Here is a 21235-nt window from a genome sequence, read left to right on the forward strand (position 1 = left end):
TATCAGGACATCTGCAATTTCTGCAAAAGGAAAGGCACTGAAGAAGAAATACTCTTGGCAGAGATCAAACTTTATATAGATTAAGAGGCATGTCGGCTCCATTCACTCTCGTCGACTTGTCTATCATTTGTTACGTTTGACCGAATAGACTGTCTAACGGCTGTCTAATACCATCTGAGATACTGGAGTCATGTCTCCTCTCCAGGAAACTGAAAGAAATAAGTCTTTTCGGGCGCAAAATTTACAAATTTTGATATACGTGAGTGACAGCTTGTACCGCACCTATAAATCAGACAGTAACAAGTATTCAGTGACACTTTTCATGCCAAAGCCTGGGTGAACACTTGATTCTGATTGGCTAGAGGATTGATTTGTTTCTAAGCTATCGAGATGTAAACGCTCCATTAAGCCATCGGCTGATGCACTCGCCATCAAAAACTGTGTGGAACTTGCACTTGGACTCGGACTTGATTAAGTATTCACTAAGGCGATGTGTCATTTTCAACAAAACATGCACGCTTACCGATGCAGTAGCAGAGAATGATTGACAGCACGACAGCGACGCCCACCGCGATCAGGGCGGTGCATTTCCAGGAGCAGTGTTTGGGAGACTTCTTGAACTTGAACGCCCCTCTGGACAGGCTGTTTCTGGGCAGAGGGCGCGCCGGTGTGGAGTAAACCGTCCCTGTTGCCATGGTGTAACCTGGGGTCGCAGCGCCAAAGAAAGGCGTCGTTCCTGTGCCCGTTTTAAAAAGGAAGTGTCTGTGGAAACACAAACAAACACAGCAAAAGAATTAGAGGGAAAAACACAAACTGGTGTAAAATTAGTACTAATATAACATTTCTGTTTGCTCTTTAATATCCCCTGAATATCCACCTCAAAAATAATAATATTGATAATAATGATTGGTGGCAGGGTGGTTTGGTGGTTAGAGAGAACATCCCATAACTAGAAAGGTCACAGGCTCGATCCGATCCTTGTCAAAATTTTCTTCAGCAAGAAAATTAACCCCGATTTGCTCCTGACCCCTCTAGTTAAATGCGTTCACACACACTATGTGTGTCTCAAAGGGTTATGCAAAGAAATAAATTAAACTGTTTTCAGTGTGGAAATTCAAGTAGCCAAATTCCTGAGATTTCACCAACGTACTACATGCTGTACCCTACAATAACTCCCATGTTGAAGACATATTGCAAGAGGAACAGGGCTTTCATGTGATATCCAGTATAATCCTGACATTGGAAGAGGTGAACAAAAAGTACCTCATAAAAACAATCATCTCCCACTTGCCCTTTTACAACTGGGCTTTTGCTAATAGCCCATTATACCTGGGGTAATTAAGAGGGTTTAATCAAATGCACTACGGAGTGATTGTCCTATTAACTTTTAAACCCCATGTGAAAAGCTCTTAAGTAAATGAATTAAGCCTTGTTGCCACTCTTGCCACTACTTAGAGATTAATACCCAAATGCCTTTAGGCTTCAGAATACGGCCAGGGAAATTGGACAGATTGACCATGCATTGCGAATGCTCTTCCAATCCAGAGCTGAAGAATTTAATTAGAAACCACTATATGTCCATCTTGGGGAAAAAAAATCATTGCCTCATCTTTGCCATGTTTTTTAAAGTGCTACTATTTTGTGAACCAAGGATTTATCTGATAATCCTAAAAAAGTAGATACAGTCACTTTTTTGAAGTGGTGGTTAACTCATTTTAGAAAGAAATGTCAGGAGTTTATCAAATGCTTAATTGTCACACTTACTATACCTTTATGCTTAACAAATCATCTAAAAGTGTCATGTTTATGACAAGACAAATGGCTCATTAAGCACCCAATGTGCACACTTTATACCCCTCAGATAAGAGCACACCTCTCTCCACTAGTTCCTTCTCTCTCCGTTTCTTGCTCACATCTTTTATTTTCTGCTAAATGTCTTATACAGAGTTTTATACACAAGTCAATTAGTCTGAGTTTTATGCTTTCTATAGATCCCAGGAGGAGTGGTTGCCATGGTAGCCGCTAATTCAAATACACCAATAAACTGATAAAGCAGTATTTACTGATGAATTATTTGTGTGGCATCTGTGAAGTCTCTATCCAAGTTCTGTAAATGCTTTTTTAATCCTGATTGTAAAGATCAATAAAGCCTAATTGGATGCATAATCTAAAACCTAACAGTTAAGGACTACAAATCCGCATATAGTGACACTTACAAATCAGAGTTTCCCATACTATGGGATAGGTGCGGTGGGTCACCCTGCCTTAACGAGCTGCCAATCCACCTAAAACAATTTCATTAGTATGGGTTTGGAGAGTTTTGTTTTCGCATGATTGTCAAAATGCTGTTTTCAGAGGCTCTTTCACCCTGACAAGGATAAAACTCTGGGGGAAACACCGCTCCAAATACATGTTAAGTGAAGTGTAGTCAATCTGATTTGTTTATAATGGAGTTTTAACAAACTGGTTTGTTGCGACGTGCTTTACGGAGGAGGACACAAATCACAAACTTTAAAATACAATACATTGCTTGTATTTCCGCAGCACCGCTGAGACTTCAGCTACTTCATATCTCCAGAGAGCATGTCGCTGGGCTAAAAACTCCTCTGATCAATTCTTGACTGAGAGAACAAATGTCAGATTTAGATCGTCTGGCTCCTCTATGCCCTGATTGACACGTGCTGTCATGGACAGACAGGGATTCCTTTTAAAGGTTACGGCGTGTCACTGTTGGAATGACAATGCCGTGGCGTCTGGAACCTGGAGAAGGCAGATTCCTCTATCTGGAACAATCTGTACTGTAGCTGCAGCAGACTCTGTAATGTGCAGTGGAGAAGGAATTGAGGTCAAAACTTGCACAACGTCTGATGCAGGAGACGCGTAGTCAGACAGACAGACAAATAGACACCCCTATCTTGGGAGTTAAGTGTAAGTGGATGCAATCTGATGAGGTAGACAGAAAGGGATGTGGACGTGTGTGTGTGTGTGTGTGTGTGTGTGTGTGTGTGTGTGTATACGTGTGTGTGTTTGTGTTTGTGTGTATGCACTCTATTGTACGGAGGCAAATACATATTGCAAGTTGCACAGATGAGCTGGAGACTATCTCGCCCGGTCGAAGCTTCTGCATTCTCATTTTTGCCAAGATGTGAGTATGTAATGTTCTTATGGCATCCAATTCAAAGATAAATCAAGATAACTCAATTCAAATAGGGCTGAAACGATTCCTCGAGAAACTCGAGTAACTCGATTACTAAAAATCATCGATGCAAATTCTTTGCATCGAAGCTTCGTTTAATCCATATAACTATATACACACTCAGTGTTTCGCACGGATGATTATTACTGTTGCACAACGCGCTGGAGAAAGAAATAGCGAGGGGCGAAGAGAAGAGACAGGCCAGAGAAAACGACAGAAAGTGTCCAAAGTTTCGGATCCAGTGTTGCCAACTTGGCGACTTTGTCGCTAGACTTAGCGACTTTTCAGACCCCCCTGGCGACTTTATTTCGCAAAAGCGACTAGCGACAAATCTGCCGACTTTTTCTGACCATGGGAAGCAATGTTAATGTGTTGAATCTCAAAGCATTTGGCAATAAATTGGTTCGGCTGATGCCGATTTTCTCTACTTGCCTGTCTAATCCAGAGAGGTCTGACGGTCACAGCGCTTCCCACACACAGTGTAGCTCCTTCCCTCCGCTGAGAGCAGGGACTGTAGGATAGGGTCCACTTGTAATTGCTACCGGCGTACGCCGAAACTGGCCGGGTGGGCGGAGTCAGCACTTAATATTAAAACGGGATGAGATGAAGGCTAGTAAAGAATGCACGTTAATTATGGCTATATGTAATGGCTAGTTAAGAACGTAAATCAATATGGTGGCTAGTTATGATGTCCCTAAGTTAGCTAAGTTTTGCTCAAGAAAATAACCACAGAAAATAAAATGCTGCAGTCAATTTGTGAAAGCCTGAGCTTCATTCATGTTATTATTATGATAGTCACACACACATACACACACACACACACACACACACACACACACACACACACACACACACACACACACACACCTACTCCCCTCACAGTGATGCATAAAATACCCCAGAAAGCAAAATATCAGGTGGTGTAAGTAGCAATTGGAGCCTAAAATGCACCAGTCCAATACAGCAGGTATATTCAGTTTAGTTTGATTGCAGTGAGTAGGGTCAGCAGGTGTAGGGCAACCCTTCAACAGAGCAAATAAATGTACATTAGCCAGTCTTATGAACTTGTATGATATTTAGGCCTAGTAATAAATATCAATAATAATTATTATTTCACCTCGTTTTCAGTAAATCACAGTGTCGTATGGACAGCTTCGTGCGGACAGCTTTTCTCTTTTGTATATTTACTATTGCTCTTTAATAAAGCAAAAGTATTTCTTATCCGATTACTCGATTAATCGATGGAATAATCGGTAGAATACTCGATTACTAAAATAATCGATAGCTGCAGCCCTAAATTCAAAGATGACTAAAAGCATACTGTAGCCAGGGTACAACTGTGGAACACTTGGTAATATTGAAAACTGGTTACAGAAGTTATAATATTGTGAAATAACTATTACTATTGTGCAATGATAATAAAAACCCTGGGCCAGAAATTATTCAGAATAAAACAGATATTTTAACAAATGATGAAATGCTGTTTATTTTGCTGCTTGCCTGCTTTTGGTTGGATGAAACTGCATGAAACTCCAATAATGCAAGAAAATCCAATAATTACATGATGGAAGACTGAAAGCTATGAATCCACATAAAATTAATATTTAACATTTGGCACTCTGGGTGGTTTAAAACTCCAGTTCAGATATAAGAGAGCCGGTTTTATTTTATACGTATTTAGCAGTTAACATTGCTCATCAGTATGTACGGTGAAAGTTGTCAAAATGTTTTTGTACCAATGTCACCAAGACAAATTTCTGCGCTGAACATTTATTGTAGTCAGCGCGATTAAAGTAATTCTGAATGTGATGTTTTTCATGTCAGTCTTTTCTAGGCAGCAGACTGAACGGGTCCAAAGATGAAATGCTGTTGGACATGATTAACAAACAGAGGACCGGTGTAAATGTCTGCGGCTATACACACTGGATGACCGGCTGTAATTGATTACAGCCAGTGTGACGCAACAAAGCACATTACTATGCTAATCCAGCCAGCACTGTTGATAGCAATGTGGTGAGAGAGTGAGAGAGTGTGAGAGAGAGAGAGAGGAGAGACATAGAAAGAGAAAGGGATGAGAGAGACAATCAAAGAGAGTGTGAGAGACCAAGACAGAGGCAGTGAAAGAAAGAGATAGAGAGAAGGAGAGAAAGTGGACAGAGAGAGAGAGAGAGAGAGAGGGAGAGAGAGGCAGCAGATGAATGGTGGTGTGTCAGTGTGATCGCAGTGTGCTTGTGTGCCTGCCTGTCTGTCCCATTGAGAAGGCTGTAACACAAAGGCAGCAGCCAGCCTGGTCTCCTCTGCTCTCACAACATTGCTTGTCATCAGGATGACATTTGAAAACATCCTCACGGAGGACAAAAGACTAAACAGTGAGTGGGTGGATTTGTCTCCGGCTAAGCTCCAGCTGGAGGGGTGAAGGAGCACACTAGAAACAATGCGAATCGGCGCCCTCAGAATATGTAATCTGCCTATTAGCCGCTGTTTAGTGTTAGCATTAGCATTTCAAGGTGAGCGCAGGAATAATAAGGCCTCTTTAATCCGCGGCCGAGCAAGACTGCAGATGTGGCAGGCGTCGCGGTGACTCTTTACCACTTACACAAACTCTCTCTCTCTCTCTCTGTGGATGCCTCTCTCCCCCGTATCACCACCTGCCCTCTCGGCAGGGGGCCTGCTAGCAGGTGCTATTCTGGTACAGCTAGCGCCTCGCCTGTGTGATGGTATTTCAGTAGCACCGATGCTTCCCGTGCCGCTCTGCCCACGGAGATCAGTGTGGTGCCATCTTGAGACGCTCCCTCAGACTGTTTGCAGTACGAATTATTCTATTTAACGAGTTTGATTAGGTTTGGCGTATGAAGTGCTCAGCTTTTATGCATACAGATTCAAGACGGTCTTTGGTGTCCACCTCCAGGCCTTTGATGCCGACTGTATTCATGACAATCGTCATGGGGACATTTGCACCAGCCACTGCTAGCTGAATGGTGATGAATTTAAGCTGCAGGCAGGTTAAAGTTATAATCCACAACATTTCCTGTAAATAAATGTCCATTTGGACTGATATAACACAAATTCAACCTATATCCAGTTCATGAAAGCCTTTACATTTGCTGTTCTCAACGCAGGTGTCAGGTAGGTCTTACTGAAGTACTGGACACACTGTTTGATTGACAGGTGATCTCTGGGAAGTGCAGTGCATAAACACCACCAACCCTTAGCAATAAAGAATGACACAAAAAACAAAACAAAATAAAACGAAACAAAACAAAAGGAAAAAAATAAATGATCTTGAGGATTACCACTTTAAATTTTTCTACTCCACCAGCCCCTTTTCTACTCCAAAAGGCCAGTCAGCTGCTAAAATAGTGGTGGCTTGAAGCATGATAATTTCACTCAAGTTTTCACGTGTGTCAATGCCAACATCTCCACACACACACACAAAGAAAACCTGAGAGGTAAAACAAAATCCTATTGGGATTTATCTCCGCTATTCTTTTTCGCCCCTGAGAACAATTCTAACACATTTTCCGTCAGGAAAATGTACTGTCAGTGGGACACTGTACCACATGATGATTTTAGAGCCGAGAGATAATTTCATTTCACCCAAAGACTCCCTTGACACATGAATCCAATGAGGATTGACAGTACATTTATAACGGCAACGTGTGGCTGGGCAGGCCTTCAAAAGACTCATTTTGAAATGTCATAACGACTGTTCTAGCTGAATCTCATTGAATCTACGAGAAAATGCTGAAGTGGGTTCCAGGACATACATATGTAAGAGTCGACGCCTACCTGTATCTTATCCAGCAGAGCACTTATATACTCTATAGTGCATGCTATAGCCATTACAAATCAATCCCATACATATAGTCCACATTAAATAAAGGATTGAGGTAGTGCTCAAGAATAATTACTTCACAAGTGCATTGGGCTGTTTTACTCTCAAGGGACATGGCAATTCACATAATAATGGAATTCAATGGAACATTTATATAAAGCTAATTGGAAATATCAGTATTTCTATGGAGCCAAGTGGTAAAGAGGGGAACCTGAGGGGTTTATTAAAAGCACTCCAGACACTTTAAAGATCTGAATGTATTCTCAGCACTTGAGAATAGCACCGAAGTAGTAACAGAGCTCAGTTGCCAACTAATTGAGCCCTTTAAATAGAGTGGTCTTAGCATAAAAACAGAAGTGGAATAATCATTTCAGAATTTGTCTTCAGTGAAAAACCTGCATTTCTCACTTAGAGAACTGTTATTAGATTAGTTTCAGAAGATGACTCCAAATTCCAAGTCTGTCATGATTTCACTAATTGGCGTATCAATTCAGTCAATTAGTGATGTAATTGTTCTGAGAAACATCATTTGTGTTTATTTCAACAGTCTATTCAAGAGTCTTGTGTTTTTTCATTTGTTTTTGTCATATTAAATATTTTATCCTCTGTCACAAAGCACAGCTGGGTCCAAACTAGGGCTGAACGATTTTGAAAAAAAATCGAATTGTGATTATTTTGACTGATATTGCAATTGCGATATGATTTGCGATATTAGAGGGAATGATAATTTTTTACATCATTATTCTCATTTTCATTGAAAAACGTATTAAAATGATTATGGTGTGATTTTTGAGGGGATCTGTACCAAACAAAGATGTTTTCTTAAGTCTGTAGAATACGATGTGTAGGCCAGGACATCTCTGCAGCACGACAATATTTAATTTAAAATGGTACTTTGACACACATTTTGCCTTTAACAAATATTGTGCCTCCTGCGATTTGAAAATTGCAGTAGGCCATATTGCGATTTCGATAAAATTTCGATTAATTGTTCAGCCCTAGTCCAAACTACTTTTTTTCCCCTCGGAACTGAAAAAGAAAGAAACTGATGCACATATTTTTAGAAACACACAGCAGTTTCAATCCTTTTTAACCTCGAGCTGTATGAGTCTAAAGCAAACCTTGTGTCTTGATGCTGCTTTCACGGGATGCTAACATCAGTGACTTTATTCACTCTCACCACATAATAATAAGCACAACAGTTACTGAGTGCAGCTCTTCACTCAGTCGAAAGAACATTTAAAGCTACTCGCTTTGAAAGCTTGATGGTATTGAGTAAAATTAGCACACTCATGCGTTGAGGACCAACATTTTATGGGGGTAAAACACATAATTGATTACCGTTAATTACTGTAAAATTGGCTAATGACGTCGACAGTGTGATTTATTTTCTAAAAGGTCAAGTCAGGGAAAGCATACAAGGTAGCAAATATTAGATCATAATATTTTGATTTACATTTACATGTTAGGCAATCAGTTGACACTTTTTAGATGAATTGCCTTATCGAGAGCAACTTGAATGAAACTGAGTGAAACTGTAGACAAAGCTTGAATTCCTAGATATAGACACACTGTGGCAGACCCATATAAGGACTACGCTGCCCCAAAACCCTCCTGAAGGCAGCCTAATAAATGCTTTCTGGAGCTTCTGTTTACATTTCTCAACCTGGTAGTTTAGCTGACATCTGCAGTTACGTGGTGAACCGGGTCTTCCCTTTGGCCCCGCCGGTTTGCAGCGGCCCCCTGTCCCCTCCCACTGACAAGCACTTGATTTAGAGTCCAGCGTGGTGATAGTGATTTATGCCTTGGCTGATGATAGGTGTGCACATATTGTTTTGTCGATACTGCTAAGACAGCTCAAGGTCGCCGCGCGGTTAGTGTTCAATCACCGCATCTTCCCCCAGAACGGGAAACAGTCGCTACATATCCCGATTGATTCGGTCAGATCATAAGAGGTTGTTACTCCATCCTGCCACAGACAAAAATTCAAAGTTTAGATTCATCTAAGCCCTGGAAAGGGTACTCACCGGCAGCAAAATATCAGACTGGAATGCAATCATCTACTCAAGGGCATTTTTGAGTCAGAGCGCAATGTACCACACCTCATTAGCCGGGATATTTTGAACCCACTGATTAAGAGAGATGTAACTGATGTTTCAGGAGGAATGCTTGGCAGAGGCTCTCATGATAAAGTAGTACCTTGCACAGCAAATCTTGATATAAAACATAATCCACTTACAAAGTTCCTTGTTAAGTTATAGCCACTCTGATTTAAACTGGCAAGATCCTGGATATTCACATCGTTTAACCGTACACTCTGCTTCAGAGCGTATCAAATTTGGTAACACACCTCATTTTAGGTGCATACAAAAATACGTATATAAGACACAAAGCTTCTTGATTTCTCACAACAAATCAAAACCAGCTATATTAACCCTTGAAAAGCCGGTGGATTTGGGGGGTCTAAGATGAGGCAAACAAGCCTTCAACTGAAAGGGGTAAATATAGTTATAACTTCTATTTCCTTGCATAATTTTGAAAATCCTAACAACTCTGGTTTGTGCAGAAAGTGGATCTAGGAAAAGTTTTTGAAGGACACTTTGAAAGCTGAAATATTTCAATTCTAAAATTTTAAACAGCTGTCGAAGGCTGCAGCTTGGCCTTTCTAGTGTTAAAAGGCAATTATTCAGTTACTTTATATCACCTTCATTTTTGTGTCAATGAAAATGGCTTCCTGATAACACCTGGACCTGAAATTCCCAGGTTATGTGTACTGGGGTATTAAAGTCCCCATTGCTGAGCACATCCCTGAGCCCAAGTGCATTGTGGGTCACTCACCTGCTCTCCAGGGCCACATTGCTGCCCAGGACCCAGCTGTCCTGCAGCTGGACACATTCCGCCGTGCTCTGCAACTCGGCCGCCAGGCCGGCTGTGGGCGGCGGGCTTGGGCTTCTCTGATTGGCCAGTGAGCTGCGGCTCAGGGACGTGATGGATGGATGCTGCTTATGTGGGGGAGGAGCCGGTGGAAGAGGGGGCGGGCCTTGCTGACTGGATAGGTGGTCCCCTGAAATGAGAAAGAGAGAGAGAGAGAGAGAGAGAGAGAGAGAGAGAGAGAGAGAGAGAGAGAGAGGGAGAGAGAGAAGAAGAAGAAGAAGAATGTGAGTTTAAATATTCTATACGGTATTCTATACGGTGACAAGGTGTTTTGCTGATTAAAATTACGCCCTCGGTCAAGACACTGGATTGTTACAAGACAACAGATGGAGGAGAGCAGGCATCTGCCTTGCATGCAAGATATGAAAACATATAGCCACCTGACAGACCCAGAAAAGTAAATACAACCGAGAGCAAGACATTAAAATGAGATGCAACCGCTGCAAAAAAGAATGGAAATAAGAACCATTTTTATGGCGACACACATAATAATTGTCGCAAAACGCCACACGGCTGACAGTTGGGTTCTCTTAAACAGAAGGTCACTTACAGAGGCAGCTGTTCTTTTATGGCCGCTTAACGCGATGTTTCACGTTTGATTACAGCCAGAGAAGACTCTCAAATAACTAATGACCAGAACATCCATTAGAGCTCTGGGAGAACAGGTTTTCCAATTTCACACAAAGCTGTGTAATTGGCCCCCAGAATGGCATGTGGTGATTATCTATCCATCTTCCCTGTTTAAAAGGTAAAAACCCACACTGCTGACAATTCTGATTTGCTCCACTGAGCCCCAAATGGGTGCCGTCTTTTTTGCCTTACGGAGGCTTGGAGAAGATAGAGAGAAGCTGGCCGTTGTGTCTTTTAAGAGCTGTTGTTATTTTTGCATTGACAGCATGAATTTTTATAAAGCCTAAAGAAGTTAAATTTAGAGCATGTTGGAGGTCGGGCCTGGCGTATGATTTAAAGTTTGCTGAATCAAACAACAACAAAGACCCTGAAACCTTGTGATGACTTCTGGCCGAGGATCAGGATCTGAGCTGTGCTATGGCTGAACACCGGAACAACTTTATTTAAAAGGACACCGGGCACTGTTTTGAAGAGAACGTTTAGCGGCTATGCAAATGTGTCCTTGTCTATGTGCATTTGCTTTTTGCTGTGTCTTCCTATACACAAAGCTAGCCTCTCGATGCAGATAAACGAGCCCCACATCCTCTCCACAGCGCCAGGAGGAAACATGTGTATGCCATTCAGAGTTAGAGATACATTTCCGCTGCTTCAAGGTAGAACCCTTCAGGCTACATGTGGACTACTGGCACTCCTGCAGATTAATTCTCTCTCATATTCATGTGAAAGGGGGACAATGTGATAGAATCTGTGCAAGGCACATTGTGATAACGATGCTTACCAAGTGGAAAAATTCTTCTTAAGTGTTAATTGCAGAGACGGTGACAACTGCAGTAAAGTTTTAGCAGGGGCGGGTAGTATAAATAATTTTCGTTGCTGATTGCTTTCAGGATTTTATTGTTTTTACTGATTAATCCAGCAATAATTTTTAGAGCGTCTATTTCGTAAAGCACACACAGAGGTCTACCATCTGTAAATGCATACACACATTCACCAAGATAGATAAATATATAAAAAACATATAAATAGATAGATAGATAGATAGATAGATAGATAGATAGATAGATAGATATGCATGCATTGGGGATATATAAAGAAGAATGATGTGGTACACAATTGGGAGTGACATGAGTGCCAACCTAAGATTAATTAATTCCCGACTTCAATTACACAGCAGCAGCGCATGGCTATAAATTCCATAAGTGCAAAATCATCAGAAGCAAGGACAGCTCTCTATTTTTTTTTTCTTTTGTTGTTTTTTTGTGGACGGTGATTAGAGTCTGATCAAACCCAATCAGGCATGATCCCCTCATCACCTCGCACCACCTTGTTCAAAGTCAACTCTGAATCCTCACAGACGAATTACCAGAGATCAGCTGTGGTATTGGCATCTGAAAATATAAGTCCGCCATGACTTAGTGATAATGAACACAAGACATCCCACTCATCTCCCAGGCTAGGCTGTGAGCCCTATTAGAAAAGTGCTAAGTAGGCTAATAGCAATGTGGATTATCTACTAACTCTGGCTGTTTTACATCACCTCTGGGTGTTATTCCACTGTAAAACAAGTCTTCAGCCCACAGCGGACCAGAGTTCCACTTCATTTTCCATCCTAAGTATTTTTTATGTAATCACTCAAACACACTAGTGTTACAGTGCAATGTCAATGAGGGGGAAAATGAAGCAGAGGGTACAGTCAGAATGGAAACATGGTAAGATGAGCCTACATGTACGGAAGTGGTGATGCTGATGGTGGAGCCAGCAGGGATTATATTTAGAAGGTGAAAGTAGAGAGTAAGCCAATAAATGATCGTCACCTGTGGAAAAAAAAAGATCAAAAACCAGTGGAATGAAAGTTTACACTTAAAGTCCATTTCAAGCAATCAAAAGACTGATCCATTTATGTTTAAATCCTTTGTTGTTCCCCAATATTTACTTTATTTATCCCAGGGGAATTCACCTGTCATAACAGCAACACACACTTGAAAAACAATAAGCAACCCCCTATAATAAAGCTAATAAAAATGCTGCATTTGTCCCCTGGTACACACACCTGACCTATTATTATATGAACATATGAAATGGTGAATCACAGAAAACGTTGTGCCCGCCCAATAACAAATTGCAAATAAACATACAAGAAAGACACTGCACAAATCAGTATCCATATATCTTCATGTGCACATATTGACATATTGACAGACAGTGCAAGTCCACATCTTGATTGCCTTTGTTCAGTAAACATGTTGCCCCAATTGACACACTGCTCATACTGAGTTACATACTACCCATTAACATGTAAAAAACATATATGATACATGTAAAAATATATGCAGTGCAGTATATTCTTACAATATATTTGAAGAGAGGGGTGCCAGCACAGTTTCAACAAGCCCAAACACTCTCACTAACACAAAAGTTGAAGCTTAATGTTGCAAATTTTTCCGATGAACCGACGTGCTAAAAGGCATGCCTAAAATCTAACATGAAAGGAACTTTTTTTTTTTTTTTTAGGTGACAGACTGAACAGAACATGCTGAACACAACCGTCTGAAAACACAAAACCCAAAACCCTTCAAAGGGACGGGATTTGACATGCAGCAAATCTGACTGCATAATCCCACAATGGGCTATGGGAACATTAAAGCCCATGAGCTGAATTAAACCTATGCACGGTCTGGAAAAAAGTACACAAATCTTTTAGGTATAAATAAAACTGTGCTAGTAGAATAATACTCTTCTAAATGTCTTCCACTTGAAATTCTGTGTTTGGCTGAGTTATAGATGTATGAAATATAAAAGTGAATCAATTTTATTTGCTTTGGCACATGGTCAAGTAAGATAGATAAGTAGAAAGTAAGATAAAAGTACAAAATACTCAAATACAAGACTAAAATAGAGCAGGGACACTGTTTTAGTGTAGAGAATATACACAAGCTAGATGCTGTAGAAAAATGGGGAAACTTTGTGGCAAAACAAGAATAAAAAAAAATTCCAAGGTGATTCTGTCTTCTTTATTTTGCAAGGTTTTTTGCTTTATTCCAATAAAAGTGCCTTTAAAATATATCAATGTGCAGTAATTGAGAAAGCGACCTGGATTCTCATGTTCATATCTGTTTACCAAAGGAAGAAGCGACAGCCATAACAGTAATCCAAAATGGCCGCTCTCTCACCTTGATCCACCCCTCAGTTTAACAAATATACACCCAAAAACCTCTTTATACAAGTTTAAGGAGTAATGGCATCGGTCATTTAAGCCTTTGAGATATTACTGAGCACCAAGCTATGCCCTTTCAAATATTTATATTCGAATCTTAACTCCACTGGGATTTTGAAATGATTTATTATTCATTAATTTTCCTCAGTTACAGGAATTCCTCATCCCCTTAATTATTTAACTCTGTGGGATCAACATCAAACCTGGTAGTAGTTGCTTTAATGATTTTTTTTCATGGAAACTTGTTTACAATTTTGTAGCGCAAAAAACAGTCCAGTTACTTGAGTGATGACTTAAATATCAGAATTATAATATCAGAATCCATAAATGGCATGTTTCATTTCATATACAACTTCTCAATTCAAATAATTTTGAAAACTTGAACTGTGCTGTGTGGCGGGTCACGTAGTGTCCGAAATGTCTGGAACAATAGGGATAACTGGCATCATGTATTATTTTCTTGTACAGGACTTGCTTTCCCTGCACACAGCAGTTGTCAGGATGCCTGAGTGGTGTAAGGTGCCGTGGTTTCTGGTCTCCAAATTGAGGCGTGGGTTTGAATCCTATTTCTGACAAGCGGTTTTATGCTCGTTCGGTTGTCAGTTTCCCCTATGATGCCAGATATTTTTTCGGACAACCTGTACGGCCGAATGTGTTTCTGTGCAGCTCAATCAGCAGAGCGCGGCACTGCCAATGCCAGGGTTCAGGGTTTCGTTCCCTGTGTAGTTCACTGCACTAACACTGCCAGGGTTGGGGGTTTGATTCCCACTGGGGCGACCCATGCTAAAAATACTGTAAGGATAGCAGTTATCCGCCAACTGGCATATGTTATGTTGGATCGTGTGCTATTCAAAAATAAATAAATTAAAAAATCTACGCATATGTTAAACAATGAGCCTTGAAGACAGCTTGGCATTGTCTTCCATCAACACACACAGGGAATTAGGCTGGCCTTTAAAGTGCAGGCTCAGTGACTGGGAAGGCAGATGAAACAGCTGTGTGGTTTATGGGGCTTTGCTTTGAAATCAGATCAAGACGGATGCCTCCTTTTCATAATTCCTCAATGTCAACTTGTCATCATCTCCATCAGCAACATGCTTTAAAGGCCCTTTTTGATTAATACTGCATGCCAACGCTGAAATGACAGTCTCATTCCCTTCTTAATGGCGCTTGCGATATCTATCAAATGATGCTTTATGGAGCATTGGTGTTTTTACAGAAACGCCTCCATTTAGCTGCTCTTAATTCTCAGTTTTCAGAGGTTTGTGGTCTGAAAGCTGACTCTTTACACAGAGTCTTTACAAGTGATTGCTGTATCTCATGTGTCAGCAGTGGGTTGTATTATTGACCCAAGGACGTCCCGTAAGATACAGCAAAACGCTCCACACTGCAGTTTCATAATAAAGCATGTCGTTTTCTCTGATATGCTAAATGATATTCAAAATGGTTTGGGCTTGTCCATTCATAGTATCAGAAATGATTTAGTGCCAAAAGCCACCTATGAGTTCACATTTACAGCAGATTTTTCTTGATCATCGTCTTTGTGATGCTCCTTCTTGATACTCTGATGTTTTGACCTATTAGGTTTCTGTGATGTTCACTCTTTGAAAATATCTTTTTTTGATTAAGGCATTGAAAACCCTTGAATCGCGCATAATGTTCCAACACTGAGTCGAGACACAATTAAAAGCCGTTTTGCACTCACTAAGCTTGGCAAGCCTGGTGAAAGCCTTTTCATATTCATTGTGTAAGTACTGCAAAAGGTCTTATGCCACTTTACTCTCCATTAAGAGACTGACGCAACTGCTAATGGAATTGAAAGGACATTTGCTTTGACTGGCTTGCCCTTCACCAATAGGGAAATTGCAATATGTGTGCAGATCACTGCTTGTACAGATCAGACTTTCTATTAAAGTTTCCAATATAGTATGTATATGTTATTATTATTATATATTTTTTTACAAAATAATATCAACTATTACCTCCAATAATGCACTTACTTGTCGCTCCACTCAGCAAATTTCAGATTTCACAAATGTAAAACTGCTTCCAAGCAAAATAAAATAAATAAATAAAATAAAAATAGAAATAATAATAATAATAACAATAATAATAATAATAATAATAATAATGATAATTATAATAATTATAATAATATCTTTAATAACAAAATCCCATGTTTCATTTCAAATAAAAATGAATAATGGATGAATTGCCTGATAAAATGTGCCATTTAGACCAGATGATAAGATGTTTATATATGTCAAATCAATAAAGTCGTGCTCATCAAGGCTCCACATTCATTAGTCTTCCATTCACTTTCAAACAATTCTAGTGTCTAGTTGAAGGTTGAGGAGTGGCAGTATTCTTTAGTGGAAAAGGAGAAAATACCGGGATAATAATCATACTGGGAAGCCCTGGGTGGCGCGTGTGTGTGTGATAGGGGTGGGGTGGGGTGCGGTGGGGTGGAGGGGCGCAGAACCCTGGAGGAATTCAGGACCATTAGAACAACCTTGCCCTAGGTGAGTTTTGGGGATTTACTCTGCAAACAGAGGGAGTTGGCACTTTACAGAGGCTTGGGGTTTTGAAAAAAGCTGTTTGAATTCCATCATATTTCCTGGCAGAGTACCTTCACTCCTCACACACCCTTGCCCACTCTTCCCCTGGCTTTCTATCTGATCAAAGAACAAATTTTCTCTTAAGCTATTTCTCTGCAGGGGAACCAGAATGTAACCAATATTTCAAGGATTGCGTAATCGTTGCATTACAGAAGAAGACACCATTCCATATACAGTACACAATGCGCTTCACGTAGTCTTACAATATACATTAATCAAGACGCATTAAACACAAATTTCAGACTACAATTCATCTGAAATGGATGGGTTGTAACTAAACTTACAATGTTTTAATCTATTGAAGAAGCACTGCAAATGGGAGCAGCTTCACATCACCGTTTGTCCATCTGTCTGTTTGTCTCTCTCCCTCCCTCTCTCTCTCTCTGTCTCTCTCTCCCCACACATTGCTACAGATGGCAGATCATCGTACAGATGATGACTGCTTAGCAGTTCTTTCTGACAGCTCTCCGATTACATAGCAATTACACTCCTTCTCAAAGGCTGCTTTGACAATTAGCCTGCTGACAAAACACTTAGTTGTATTTATTCATGTGGACAGCTTTTGTTTCCTTGTTTGTCCAGAAAGATAGTGTGTACACACACAGGTAAAATACTACATTCTCTCACTTCAGCTCAATCGACACAGTTTATTTAATCCTGCAAATCTCCCAACATTTTTGAAAAGCAGAACAGCAGAGCCAAAACCTGCCACAGTCCACTGGAAAAATTGCCAATTCTCAAACACTTTTCTCAAACACACTCTTATCTGTTTTAAACAGGACAAAGTAAAAAAAAAAAAATCCTGTGTTATTGTGGAACCATTTAGCCAGTAAGTATTACAGGTTGGAAAAAGGTGGGCTACTTTAAGACTAGTCATTCCCTCCATCAGAATGGCTGGCTTGAATGGCTCATTCCTTCAGTAACAGCCAATAGTTGTCATGGTGATTGGTTGATGGAGCCAACATGAATTCTTGGTTAGGGTTGTCTGGCTACCTTAGGACATATTTTGAACATGCAGAGCTTTGTTGAACAAATTCTAAGCTTTAAATCACAGAATTTACTTCCAATGCACCAAGCCTGAATGCCAAGAATAACAACAACAAAACCCCATTATCCAATTGTATTGAACTGTGAATCATTTCTCTGACTAAAGCAATATAAATTTGAATCTGTAATTGCTCAAAAAATTGTTGCATACCTCATCTTAGCGACCATGGAAATGTGACACGTGTACTCGGAGAACTATTCATATGCCTCCCCATTCATTTACGTCCCGCTTCCCCAATCACTTGAGAAAATGGTTGCAGGAAAAAAACAGGCCACTCATGGTTGTAGTGGCACAGGCCTTCGCAATGGCTGCTATAATTGCATTTCCTGTGCAAATCACTCAGTTTGTGGGGAAACCAGAAAAAGAGAGCAGCCTCCATCTAAAAATGGGAAAGCCTATCTTTTCATGATTAATTGTTGGCATATTGTTTTCAACTGGAAGCGCTCCACTTGTACAGATGACTCATTTTCACATCGATTGTAAGGCAAATTTGACATGAAGGAGATGTATACAGTGTATACGTTTTGAATGTACACATACCAGGACACTTATATATGATAGGATCTGCTCTAAGTGTGTTTTTACATGAAGAGATCAAGTTTCAGCTGAGCTCTCCACAAACATCTTGGCGCTACGATTTATATTTCTTTTATATTATTTAACCTTTATATCCCCACATGGTCCCATTGAGATTAAAGGGAGACCCAGCCAAGAAAACAGCATCGACACAAACATAAAAGTTGCAGACAAATACGATAAAACAATGCCCATAAAGTAAGCCAAAATAAAAAAACAGCAAAAAAAAAAAGCTTAGTGTAAACTAAAAATTCACTATATGAGCACTCCAGCAGAGCATCAGGATCAGGGGCAAACCTGATACTGATTTCTTTTGTTTTAGTTTCAAAGTATGTCATGAATGCAGGACACATTTACCAGTCCCAGTGCAGCACTTATCCTCCCAGACTGTTACAGGGAGAGATGGACGACACATTGAAAATGAACCTGCTGTATCAGTGCACTTGATAACACACTGGTAGCACGGTAAAACCACATTATGAGCACATTATGAGTGTTATATATGGTATTACATGGTATACTACGCAATACACAAACTCTAAAAGCGGAGTACTATTTGGCGCAACTGTATAGGTAAGAACAACGATAGTTCCAGATTAATTATTTATTAATGCATTACAATGCGTGTCATTTTCTGATGTGAATACAATGCAGGAAAAATACATACATTATTATTCTGCCTCATAATTGACTTTAACCATCCCAGAGCCTGTACTCTATACCAGCAGTTCCTGCTATGTCTGTCTACTGCTGGAGCTATAGCACACTGGCTGAAAATCCCTCTGCTTTCCAAAGAGATTTCCTGAGGCCAAGGCTATGAATTGATACCCCACTGTTACATTACCCTTAGCCACAGAGCAGAGCACAGGAGAAGAATAATAACAGCCGGAATCATTGGTTTATTGTTATACTGCACACCTACTAGTGCATTATACTGGTGGGCAGGCTTGTGCTGGAGATGTCAATATCCTCAATGGGCATAAACGATACACTTTATGCGCGCAAGCACACATTCACATATACATGCGCCCGTACACACACACACACACACTCACACGCACACGCAGAGACACACACCTTAAGGCTCACTCAGAAAAGCCTTCCAGCACTACTGATGTTTTCGAATTTTCCATCAGAACACCCTCTGCTCCTCTCGGCAAGAAGAACTGAGATGCAACCTGCATATCCTCTAAGGCTCTGTGCATGCTCAATCAGCAACATGATATGGCCCAGGGCTCCATGAAGAGGCCACTGCTGGAGTCTTGAAAACTGAGCATGCATGAGGTAGTTACACAATGTTTTGCTGCTGATGTGCCAAGCTAGCCGAGCCGGTCCTAACTATTCAACAGCATGTACTGAGCTCCACCCTGAGGAAACACGGCTCTGCCTCAGACTCTGGGCTTTACGTACTGAAATCATTAAGGTTCAAAAATTTCAGCCAAGGCTGCTGAAATTATTAAAGGTTGAACTACATCTGAAATATTGTTACATGTCAAAGAGTATTTCACTCATGTTGTGAAATGCAGTCCCTGCTCAAATCTGAAGAACAATCCACTCAGATCAAGATGACTTTTCCGTGCAACCATAGTTAGAAGGACCGGTCCCTTGAGTGGCCTGGCATCACGGTTCATTAGTGAAACTGGCCGTTAAAGTTTAATCTGCCGTGCAGCCGGTCTTAATTTTGAACTACATCCCCTCCATTTCAGAGTGGCTCTCGCACATGTCTGCAGCATGTTACTCAATAATAAAAGTAGTCAGAGCAGTCAGATGCACTGTCCTTCAAAATGCCTCTAATGCCGCTTTACTTGACAACAGCAGACAGGACTGCCTATGTTCCAGCCTTCATTCACCTTAGAAAATACCACCCTAAGCCTCATCTGTCATGTATCGGCTGCAGCCTAACATTTCACTTTGTTTGGCAGACATTGATTTTTACCTCCAAGGTGTTGTCAAGGAGGCATCCAACTCATACATACCTCCTCTGCTGTCTCTCCAGAGGCTGCTTTAGAAGGAATTGCAGGAACAAACACGAGGAAGGGAAAGCTCCGAGAAATGACTACATTTTAAGGTAAGCCAGAATATTGCTAATTCTTTTCTGTTTGGATACGGACATAGGAGGAGAAGCTATGTGTGGGTGATAAGCCAGAGCTTATGGAAGCAGCATTTCTCAATGCCCATTCTTTTTGCCCACTGAGAGGTATATTTTTGATTTTGGAAAAAACTGCATATAAGCTTGGCAAGGCTTCTGGGTAAACAGTATTGCAATCAAGATTCCAATTTCATAGTTTTTAAGCATCTATTCTATACACAAGTATATCTACAAGATGACCTTATTTACACCATAGAGATACCAACTGACTGGATATCAGTGGCTATCAAAGGATATCAGATGTACAAATGAGGGCGCACTGTTCCACTGCAGTTACTCTCAGCTAAAGCAATCTCAAAACAGCAGACTTCTAAACACGTGGTCACTAAAAGGAGAATGCATTAGATCTGCTTCAACGGATTTAGCCAATCCTCCGTCCATATGTTAAGGGTATTTTCACAATTTATCAACCACTATACACCCCCCACCCCCCCCTTCCCATACACACACACACACACACACGCACTTCACTTCTAACCTAGTTGTGTAGCCCTGGAATTATATTCATTAACTGTCAACGTATTAAAACAAATAGCATGCTAAAAAGAGCAACCGCATACCTTGTTTAAAAATTACTTGGCACCAGAAAAGAAATGATCTATGAAGTGCTTTTGAAGGTAACATCTAGATTTGCTTAGTACTGTTCTTAACAAAGTTTCAAAGTTTTCTGAAGTACAAGGAACAAAACAAACATATCAACAAACCATCAGTGATAATAAAGGGAATTATCTGCCAATAACACGATATGGCCGACTTTACAAAACTCAGAAACCATATTAGACTCCCCACAACCAAATTAACAAATCTGCTGCAGCATAATGATATCAAAAACTACTTATAAGTTAGATGAAACTTTCTAAAATACGTTTTCAGCTGTATCTTGCAAAGAAGACACCAGAATGTCGGCAGAAGAAGATTTCTAAAACTGTTTTGGCACAGCGCATCCAGCCCCCATAGACCAAGGCCTACACATATAACAAGTTGTAAGAATAAACCTATCTAAATCTAAGTATAGGATATAGGAATGCCAATTAT

The 21235-nt window shown here is 40.4% G+C and overlaps 1 protein-coding gene across 5 annotated transcripts in view; it reads right to left on the minus strand.

Moving 5' to 3' along the window:
- The window catches only part of LOC139919471 (teneurin-3), a 121296-nt gene that overhangs the window by 65798 nt on the left and 34263 nt on the right, over positions 1-21235 (minus strand). For 2 of the 5 annotated variants that reach the window (XM_071909243.2, XM_071909241.2), the window contains exons 3-5: positions 15635-15639; positions 9870-10075; positions 524-762 (exon numbers count right to left, since the gene is read on the minus strand). In XM_071909243.2, the coding sequence (XP_071765344.1) occupies positions 524-762; positions 9870-10075; positions 15635-15639 (450 nt within the window). Of the gene's footprint in view, positions 1-523; positions 763-9869; positions 10096-15319; positions 15337-15634; positions 15640-21235 lie in introns of all 5 variants that reach the window. The other 3 variants (XM_071909237.2, XM_071909236.2, XM_071909232.2) reach the window with 2 other exon arrangements.

Source organism: Centroberyx gerrardi, chromosome 16, assembly GCF_048128805.1.
Source record: "Centroberyx gerrardi isolate f3 chromosome 16, fCenGer3.hap1.cur.20231027, whole genome shotgun sequence".
NCBI classification, from domain to species: domain Eukaryota; kingdom Metazoa; phylum Chordata; class Actinopteri; order Beryciformes; family Berycidae; genus Centroberyx; species Centroberyx gerrardi.